We start from the raw sequence: 11,082 nt of genomic DNA on the forward strand, positions 1-11,082 counted from the left end.
TCGCAGATGTAAAAAAAAAAATGTCTGTTTGTGCTGAAAAGTGGCGCTAAAAGCACTTTATCTTCATCCTCATCATCATCATCAGTGGCCGACTGTCGACCTTCACGGCAGAAGAAGAAGAAGGAGGCGGAAGACTCCAGAGAAATGACTCTGCTGAGTGACGACTCTTTGAGTTCCTCGCCGTAGAGAAATGGAAATTGAAAGGCGAGCGTGGGGACGCACTGGGCCAATTGTGTCGGGCTCCGCGCGCGATTGGCTCCGGCGCGAGGCCCCGCCCCCGCCGGGCTTGATATGGGAATTTACTGGCGCCAGCCGCATCAGTCTGCGCCACATCTCATTAAAGATCCTGCATGAGCGCTTGTTCACTTCGGATCAGGAGGTTTCTTCTTCTTCTTTTTTTTAATACGCATCATCATCCTCCTCCGCCGCCGTCAGCTGATCATATTCAGAGGCAACAACAGGTATCAAGAGGACACGACCGTCTCTGTGTGTGTGTGTGTGTGTGTGTGTTTACGCGCTGCTGAGTCCTCTGCAGTGCGCTGCTGCTGCTGCTGCTGCTGCTGTTTGTCGACTGTAGTCAGAAGAAGTTTATTTCTGGACTCTAGGCTATGATTAGATAAAAAAAAACCCATCAGAGGAGAAGATTTAACGCATTTTTTATTCTGTCTTTTCCTCCCGTTGCAGGTTTTCCGTCCTGAGGAGAAAAGAAAAAGGGAAGGAGATCTGCTTCTTATAAGGATTCTGAAATAAATAAATAAACACAAGCCGATTTTTTTCCACAGAAAAAGGATATTTTTTTCCCCCTCAAACCCCATTTTTTGGACTCGCACGCATTTAACCCAGACGCACACATTTTACGCGCGGAGGAGACGCATCCCCAGCGCGCAGGAGCAGCCATGGAGGTCGCAGCGGCCGACCAGTCTCGGTGGATGGCGCACCATCACGCAGTGCTGAACGGCCAGCACCCGGACTCTCACCACCACACTCTGAGCCACAACTACATGGAGCCCATGGCGCCTTTACTGCCGCAGGACGAGGTGGACATGTTTCTCAACCACTTGGACTCGCAAGGGAATCCGTACTACACCAACTCCAGGGCGAGGGTCACCTACAGCCAAGCGCACGGTAAGAGAGTGGAGATGCTGCTGCAGCTGCAAAGACATTATTATTATTATTTTTTTTTAAGTGTTAAAATATATATTTATTTATATATATATATAATTCAGCAGCAAACAGAGCTTCCATTATCCGTGTCTGTGTGTCTTGTATAAGGGTTTTAACCCCGCTGACAGTTCATGCGTAAAAAGAAGCCTCCTTGTTTGCATTTCTGGGCCGATCCTCGCAACATAAAAGGGATTTTACAGCAAATGACAACGAGGGGAAAGGGAAATATGTCATTTAAGCCTTCTCTGTTTGGGCAGCGGCTCTGCAGGGAGAGAGACACTCGCTCACACAGAGTCAGGCAGAGAGAGAGAGGGGGAGAGAGAGGCACTTCCCGGATATAAAATTAAAACCGCAAATGTTCTTGTCCGAGAGCTTCAGCCGATGAAAAGATACCGTCCTGACCTGAGCTGCGTCTGTGCGCCGTTATCTTCACCATCGCTGTCATTTCAAAGGGAATATTTTTTGTTTTGTTTGGATAATAGTCAGAAAAAAGTGTCTTTATTTTAAATTAACTGCCAGAACTTTGTTGGAACTAAATGTCGGAGTATTTACCAGGTTAGTTTTTGCGAAGAATTTAAAAAGAAATACGAATTCCAAATGTGTTCTAAATGTGTGTTAAATGTCTCGGATTGCAGCTCGTCTCACTGGGAACCAGGTTTGCCGGCCACACCTCATCCACAGCCCCGGCATTCCGTGGCTGGACCCCGGCAAAGCTGCGCTGTCCGCCGCGCACCACCACAACGCATGGGCGGTGAGCCACTTCAGCAAGCCCGGCCTGCACCCCTCCAGCTCCGGCTACCCGTGCAGCAGCAACACCGGCACGGCACCGGTGTCGTCGCTCACCCCAGCGTCTCACTCCAGCCCGCACCTCTACAGCTTCCCCCCGACTCCGCCGAAGGACGTGTCCCCGGACCCGGGCCCCACCTCGCCGACCTCCACCTCCACCAGGATGGACGAGAAGGAGTCCATCAAGTCCTACCAGATGCCGCTGACGGACGGCATGAAGATGGAGAGCTGTAGCCCTCTGCGCAGCGGCCTGGCCTCCATGAACAGCCAGGCCGCGGCCACGCATCACCCCATCCCGACCTACCCGGCCTACACGCTGCCCTCACACCACGACTACAGCGGCAGCCTCTTCCACCCGGGCAGCCTGCTCGGCGGATCCCCGTCCAGCTTTACGCCCAAGTGCAAGAGCAAAGCCAGGTCGAGCTCAGGTGAGTCTCTCCCACACATATCACATTTAATCTGAGTTATTATTATTATTATTTATGATGTGTTTGTTGTACCAAAAACTGGGGAAACTATAGACATGTTTTGTTTTGGTCTTAATCTCTGCACACAGTGGGTGAAACTGCTGCAGATTATAATCTGGAGGGCCAACTATTTGTTAAAAAGTCCACTTGTATGAGGCTGCAGTTGAAAATTTAATTGAGTTTAAACTGTAGTAAAAATAAAAGTGCAAACACAAAGAGATGGAGAAAAACACCTTAAACATAATTTCTCCTTAATCTCACTCTTATTCTTATGCTCAGTCTGTGTCACGTGGCGTCTTATTCGTGCGATTGGTTGTTGTTTTTTTAAATGTGGTGTTGGGGGGGAAAAAAAAAGAGAAAAAAGAATCACTTAAAAAGTAGCTTGTCACGACGCCCTGGCTCCTGCCATATCCTGTAAACCTCCAAGTGAACAAATCACGACCTACACCCCCCCCCCCCCCCACCACACACACACACACACACACACACACACACCACCTCTCTCTCTCCACAGTGCTAACAAAGCACAGGCGACAGAGTCCTGCTGTTTGTGTATTTAAGCTCGGCCTTGGCTGCACACACACACACACACACACAAATGGATGCAAAAAAAAAAAAAAGTCCACGCAGCAGATCTGCTGTGGATCCACGAGACAGGAATACATCACAGAATAACATAAAAAAAAAAATCCTAAATTTTTTTTTTGCGATTCCACGATATCGCCACGATAATCGCGAGTAAACATAAAATGATTGCGATTCACGATGCAATTGCAGTAATTATAGACATATAAAACATATATATATATATATTTAAAGTGTATGGATAAAAAGTTGCAATTCATGTCAGTATTGTAATAATTATAACTTTTTAAAAAAGGTTCCAGACTCTGTAAGATTGCGATTCGCGATATAATTGCGATAACTGTAAATCGCGTCGTCCGTATTGGTGCTAATTTTCAAAAAACGGTATAAAACTGTGCTTTAATGTCGTAGTTTTTAATATAAAATGTAAACATAGACTCTCTGTGGCCCACGATCTGTAAGCTGACTGCGAAAATAATTGCGTTTCGCGATATTATTGCGATAATTTGTATTTGCGCAGTTGGCGATTTATATAAAAGAAAGCGCTAAAAGCTACTATTTTAAAAAAAAGATTACATCTAAGTAAAACAAACTTTAATGATCAGAAAATATCTTTGCAAAAACACTTTTTTATATTGAGAAAATTGTAAATAAAATCACTATAAATCACCTAAAAGTCCTACTAGAGTGTGTTTAAACATGTCGACGCCCCCTTGTGGCAACTTAATAGTGTCAATAAAACTAAATCACTAGCACTGCGTGTTGGTGAGCTGGTCACCACTTAATGCAAGTTTTTCCACACCAATATTGTGTGTTTTTTTTTATCCCTTTTCACAATAATAACATCACAGATTAGTTAAATCATAATATTGGGATGTGAAATAACACAAAGACCATCACAGCTGCTGATTGTTGACTATAAAACGATAAAACTGTGGTGTTTTCTGAGCGTCTGGAGAACAAACGCGTGGCGTGCAGAAATATCGCCGTCTGACGCTAACGTGCAGACATTTGGAAAACAACTCGGGTCTCGTCGTAATGGCTCTGTAATTTCCCCACATTGTTCCTGCTGCTTGTTGCTGTTGTACTTTTATGGATTAATGGACCAAAAAGGTAGACGACTATAGTCTAGAGTCATTCATTCATTCATTCAGTCAAGTCATTGTGTGCTCTCTCTAATTCACCTGGGCACAAACGTTCAAAAACACGTTCCCCACTGTGACTTTTTAAAAAGGAATCGTGATTCAGTTACACAAACATATCGGTTTAAATAAATGAAATAAAAAGAGCTCTTATCTCAGCGACGGCGAAAACCAGAAAACTTTTTATTCTTTATTTCAACACTGCATTGTGTAACACACACACACACAATACACCCAGTCACTGCTCTGGTGAATATTTAAAGTGTTAACAATCCCACTTTAATGCTTTAAAAGGGAGGTAACAACAAAAAAAAAAGAAAAAGAAGCATCAGCGAGATGCATTTCAAAAGGAACATAGGTTTTTTTTGTCGCTCAGGTCAGATTCCATTGTGGGGCGAGGGTGGGACTCTGGGTGTCGCTGAGCATTATCACAGGAATAATGAGTTGGATGCTCTAGGGAGGAGAGACTTGAATTAAATGAATTGGTCGGTTTAGCCAAACAGGTTGTTTGAAGTGTGAGGAGATAGAAGAGAAAGCAGGTTTTTCTGACCCACAATGATTTATTTAATGAGAGAGGGAGAGAGAGCGAAGAGGAGGAGAGGGGGTCAAAGCAAAGCAAAAAACCAACATATTATAGATGTTAAAGAGCAGAAAACGCACACAATTCACACACTTTTCGATGAAATCCTGCAGGAATTTTTTTATGAAAGTTTTAATGTTTCCAGGAGAAAGTGCTCGAAAAAACCGTGACACCGAAACAAGCCCCGCGCACAAATATCTGACTTAATGATTTGCTTATTAGAGTCTAAATGAAAACGGCTCCATCTGGACCTCGTCTGAGGTCGTGACTGTGACTGTTTAAACTATGATTTCTGGGTTGTGTGTGTGTGTGTGTGTGTGTGTGTGTGTTTTTTGTGTGCACATTAACCAAAACCAAAAGAAACAATCATTTTTGAACATGTAGACGTCGTAATTTGTGTCGTAAATGTCTTTAAAAGTGCTTAAAGTTGCACGTTTAAACCCTGAAGTCTGTCTCGTATATAATAATTACACATATTTACATTATAAATACATATATATATATATATATATAAGTAGAAGTAGTGGCTCAGTGGAGGGTTGTAGGTTCAATCCCAGTTTGTTCCCTGACGTCTGAGCAGCAGCAGCTTGTAAACGGGTGTTAAAAAATATGTGGTTTGCACACACACACACACACACACATGGTGATGAATGGGTGAGTAAATGGGCGTGAATGGGTGAAACTGTGGTCATCAAGATTAGAAAAGAGGAGAGAGAGAGAGAGAGAGAGAGAGAGAGAGAGAGAGAGAGAGAGAGAGAGAGGGGAGAAAAAATATCCATACATTTACATGAGACAAGGAAACCTTTGAGGATTCTGACTCACAAATCTGCCTCCAGCTCTGTCCTTAACACACACACACATGTAGATGATAATAACAATAATAATAATAATAATAATGATGGTGATGATGAAGTGTCCGATTTCATCCGAGACCGCAGCAGCAGCCACATCGAGACACCGCACACTTATGTTTCCTCTCATGGTCGCCCCGCCGATCTGATGAATAATGCAGTCCTGATTTGATGGCGGAGCCTCGTTCCTTCTTGTTTGGACACCTCTGGACATGTTCTGGCTGTCTCTCTCTGGCCTGCAAACCGCTCTGGATCAGCTTACATATATATATATATATATATATATACACCCAGAGAGACAGATTCCACTTCATATTGGGGGCCGTTTTTCCCATTTGAAACAACACTATTAGCAAACGGAGACCACTTTTTACGACAGTTTTAAGTTCACATGCAGTTAAACTCTCACTTTTGCGTCATAATATAACGTAGATGAGGTCATATTTTCATAAATATGTGTGTTTTGCCTCCACAATGGTCCCCTCTGCGTCCTCTCAGCCTCGGGACCGTAACGCAGTTCAAAACCCACAATTAACTGCCTTTTTAAAACAGACGAATTTCCTTACATGTGTGTTTTCAGACGTCGGTGAACTTGTTAATTATATAAAATTTCTCCCCCCCGTCTTCCCCCCCTTCCTGAACTCTACGCAGAGGGCCGTGAGTGCGTGAACTGCGGTGCCACCTCCACGCCGCTGTGGCGACGGGACGGCACCGGCCACTACCTGTGCAACGCCTGCGGACTGTACCACAAGATGAACGGGCAGAACCGGCCGCTCATCAAGCCCAAACGCAGACTGGTGAGTTCTCACACTCACACTCACACACACACACACACACTTTGGGCCTAAACTCGGCGCCCAAATATGAGCACAAAGCAGATGCCGGCAGCACAATTCCAGGAAAGTTATATTTTCCCTATGATCTTCCTGGAATTGTTTGTGCCTCTCACCCCCCGACGGTCCGCCTTCACGGCCCGTTACAATACTGCTACTATTGCCATTGTCCCTGCTATCATTATTGCTGCTACTCCTGATACTGTTACTGATACCAAAGCCCAAGCTGCTGCTGCTGCTGCTTCACTGAACACCGACCACGATGAGCCGCAGCTGCTCTTTTCTATCTATCTATCTATCTATCTATCTATCTATCTATCTATCTATCTATCTATCTATCTATCTATCTATCTATCTATCTATCTATCTATCTATCTATCTATCTATCTATCTATCTATCTATCTATCTATCTATCTATCTATCTATCTAAGCAGCAATTAAATTAACTCCCTCTATTAATCTATTGCTACAAATAAAGATTATTATAGCAGCGACTGTAAATGCTACCATTTATTCTTATAATGGAGCAAAAATAACGCCATTAAATAGGAAATAAAAGCTTTAAGTGCATTAAATTAAAACTTCCATGCGTTTAATCATATAATTTAAATATATACGCTGCACACAATTTATATATATATATATATGTATAGATATTGAATAAGTGTTTGTTTATTATTGGACTGTGTGCGTTTTTTTTTTTTTAAATCAGATGGAGCTATAAAAAAATCATTTATCGCGTTCACTCTGCTGATTTGTAAATATCGGGCTTTAAAACTCGCATCGGTCGACCCAATACAATTCACCTCTAATAATATTAATCCCAGAAATAAAGATAATGCTTTCAATCGATGTTCTATAAATTAAATTATAAATATAGCTGCGTTTTTTGAGTTTGATGAACTTCATTAACACGAGAGCTGCAGATAATCTCGCTGATATCAGTGGATCTGCAGCGACGTGCAATTTCAAATCATCATAATAACAATAATATTATTATAATTATAATAAAAAACGAGGTTTTATTTTAAATGAGGTTATTTCGTGCGTGTCCACCTCTGCCTCCGCCATTAGATTGATTTTTTTTTTTTTCCTATGTTGGCTGTGCGCTTTTTTTTTTTTTTTTTTTTGGTGCATTTGCAGCTCAAGTGTTTTTCGGGGGGTTGTGTGTTCAAAGGGGGGCATCCAGTTGTTTCCTATCCGGATATCTGCCCGGCCCAGATAAGGAAGCCGAGCTCCCGGCTGTTTCCGCCCTCAACCAGCGCGCTGCATTCTCTGTGTCCAGACTGACATCGACTGTAAAGAGATTATCACAACAGTGGAGGAGCCGCTTATGTGTGAAGAGAGAGAGAGAGAGAGAGAGGGAGAGAATAAGAGAGGGAGGGAGCTGGAAAATAAATGGACGCGCGTTCCTCTCCCGTGTTTTTGTGCGCACTCCCGGCGCGCATTTATTATTCCATATTCGCGCAAACATGATTGTTTGTTTCCAGAAAAGTGAAACCTGAAATTAATTACAAGGAAAAGAAAAAGGGAAGAAGAAGGAAAAAAAAAGCCGCGGGCTTGTTGCATGTAAGGCTAATGTTTCTTATTATGTGTGAAGAATTGATCCGCAATGGACGCAGGAGGCGCACAGAGCCAGACAGGACGCAGCGCGCGCGCGCTCTCTGGATAAATGCAGGGTTTATACAAAGCCTCCATTATTACTTTTTAATATAATACTCTTTCTTTCATTATTATTATTTATTTTATTGTAAATCCATCACAATCGATAATTACGGACAGGCCAATACAGGACATGTGTCTCCATATTTTATGGCGCAAATAAGAAAATGTGATTGCGGTAATTGATTTATCTCTAATATGAGGAGTTAAGTCGTTTAAAGGGCTCAGATTGTCGCTCCCTTTGATGTTCAAAAACCGAGCGCGTGGTTGTGCGTAAAAGTTGGAACGTAAGGACAGTGCGCGCGCCGTCTTTTTTACTTGTTTGTCCATATTTGTTTAAAAAAAACTGAGTTAAGATTTACGCGCGCGTGTATGAGCGTGACCTCGCGCGCTCTGACCTTCCTCTATGATGATTATTCATGATTTCTCTAATTCTTCTTCTCCTCCTCCTTCAGTCCGCAGCGAGACGCGCGGGCACCTGCTGCGCAAACTGCCAGACCACCACCACCACTCTGTGGAGGCGCAACGGGAACGGAGACCCGGTGTGTAACGCCTGCGGTCTTTACTTTAAACTGCACAATGTAAGTCAAACACACACTCACGCACGCACACACACACACATGCGGGTGGGAGGTGTGGAGGTGTTGCTGGTCGTTAACTGGTCAAGTGGGCGGACAGTTTCTATCGATTTAAGCGCAGAGAAAGTGGGAGGTTGAGTCTGTGGAGCTGAACCCACCGGTTGTCTTCTCTTCTCTTTCTTTCTGTCCCTTTCTTTTTTTTTATTTTATTAATCCATGGTTCTTTCAATGGGGGGCGTGTCTCCCAGGAGAGGCTGCAGGGGCGGAACTGTCATTCAGTGTAAACCCGGCGTCGGTTACACTGATGAGGATTTGTCTGAAGCTGCTCTTTTGAGGCCAAACCTGCTCCTCATGCCCATGTATTCATATCAGCCTGGACGGTTTTTTTCTGTTTGACAAAAGCCACTGAAAACGCCCACTGACCAGTTGTGATAATGGAGCTGTATATGCAAAGCAGCTGCTGATTATTTATAGCACTTATTTCACACACATGGTGGAACTCAATGCAAAGTGAGGGGGAAATACACGTGGAGGCTAATTGAAATGTGACATACTACCGTTCAAATGTTTGGGTTCATATATAACATTATAGAAATCAGAAATACACTCTATACATTGTTAATGTGGTAAACGACTATTCTAGCTGCTTTTTAATGGAATATAGGATTATACATAGGTGTATAGAGGCCCATTTTTCAGTGTTCTAATGGTACATTGTGTTTGCTAATGGCGTTAGAAGACTATTGGATGATTAGAAAACCCTTGTGCAGTGATGTTAGCACAGCTGAAAACAGTTTTGCTGGTTCTTTGCTTCTTTCTTTGACCAAAGGGCAAAATGATTATTTCGATTAAATATGAATAAAAGTGTGACTTTTAACGGAAAACACAAACAAATTGTCTCGGTGAGCCCAGAATCTGACTTCACAGAATCTAAATGAAGTTACTTCTTATGACCTGATTATTTTAAGTTGATGTAAACAATAATTCTTAATTTTTGCTGGCTAGCTAGCCACCACCAAAGCTAGCTAGCCAGCCAGCCAGCACAAATTGGGTCTTTGCAATTTTGAGAAACACGAAACACTAAAACTTGAATTGTGAGCAACTGCTTTGCTACTTGCGTTTATTTTTTTTGACAAAACCCACCCAGGACGTAAACGATATCCTTGACGTCAAATAGTGCGTCTTGGCTAGCATGCCAGGGTATCCACGGGGTCTTAAATCTCATAAAAGGTCTTAAATCGAATTCTGAAAGGTCTTAAATATCTATAAACGTTACTTTTATTTAAAACATGCATAGACTTCAGTCTCGCTTTGAAATGTTTCTGTTTTTGAGGATGCGATAACAAAACTACAACACGGAACTAAAGTAGGTCACCTGTGCTGCCCGGTGACAATTTATCGAGCACCACTAGCTAGTGTTCTGTGCGCGCGCCGCGGTGTGTTGCGGATTGCAAGTGCAACGATTTGTGGCTCCAATTTTCCTTCATGTCTTTTGTACTTTTTTGCCAGTACGGATTTGAAATGGGTCTTTAATTGTATTCATTATGGTCTTAAAAAAGTCCTAAAAAGTCTTAAATTTGACATGTTGAAACCTGCAGAGACCCTGGCATGCCGAAAGACAGCTACTGGACTGGACAGTGTATATTGCATATAAAAATAATACCTGCCAGGTCATGAAGAAGAAAAAAACCAAACGTTGTTTTTATTTAGTTCAGTATAATTCAAACTTGATGAGTTTCACAATCAAATCAATCATTTTAATCCGTTTTAAATCTGTTTTTAGTATGAATGAACAAGTTCAGTGTGGAGCTAAAAGAGAGAGAGAGAGAGGGGGGGGGGGGGAAACAAAGCGCTGTCAGTGAGGCGTCGGTCTGTCGTCGTGATCTAAATGTGCCGCTCTGTCCTCTCGCAGGTTAACCGACCCCTGACCATGAAGAAGGAAGGCATCCAGACGCGCAACCGCAAGATGTCCAGCAAGTCCAAGAGGAACAAGCGAACAGGGGACGGCTTTGACGAGCTCTCCAAGTGCATGCAGGACAAGGCCTCTCCGTTCAGCGGCGCGCCGGGCCTCGCCGGCCACATGACCCACATGGGTCACCTGCCCCCCTTCAGCCACTCGGGACACATGCTGCCCACTCCCACGCCCATTCATCCGTCCTTCGGTCACCCCCACCACTCCAATCGCTCGCCGGTGTGGGCGGAGCCTCACTGAGGCCCGCCGACCCAAAGTGACTCTGCTCGGTCGGAGCCGTTTCAAAAACAGCCATTAACACTATAAAAAAAAAAAAAAAAAAAAAAAAATGGCCGCCGCGCTGTACAGTGTTCAGAGAAGAAGAAGAGGAGGTCGTCTTCAGTCGGACTTTTTAAACGCCACAGAGCAGGACTTTAGCGGTGACGTGGACCAAAAAGGGGGCGGGGCGTTTTCCGGTGAAA

The 11,082-nt window shown here is 43.5% G+C and overlaps 1 protein-coding gene across 1 annotated transcript; it reads left to right on the forward strand.

The window, feature by feature from the left end:
• Nucleotides 1-896: 896 nt before the first annotated feature.
• gata2a (GATA binding protein 2a) lies at nucleotides 897-10,861 on the forward strand (the record flags this gene model as incomplete). The annotated part of the gene is made up of 5 exons (XM_083892756.1): nucleotides 897-1,125; nucleotides 1,800-2,378; nucleotides 6,227-6,372; nucleotides 8,527-8,652; nucleotides 10,562-10,861. The coding sequence occupies 5 exons, from the start codon at nucleotides 897-899 to the stop codon at nucleotides 10,859-10,861; spliced, it is 1,380 nt and encodes a 459-aa protein (XP_083748882.1).
• Nucleotides 10,862-11,082: the final 221 nt, after the last annotated feature.

This window comes from Microchirus variegatus, assembly GCF_963457635.1.
Source record: "Microchirus variegatus genome assembly, chromosome: 7".
In the NCBI taxonomy this organism is placed as follows: domain Eukaryota; kingdom Metazoa; phylum Chordata; class Actinopteri; order Pleuronectiformes; family Soleidae; genus Microchirus; species Microchirus variegatus.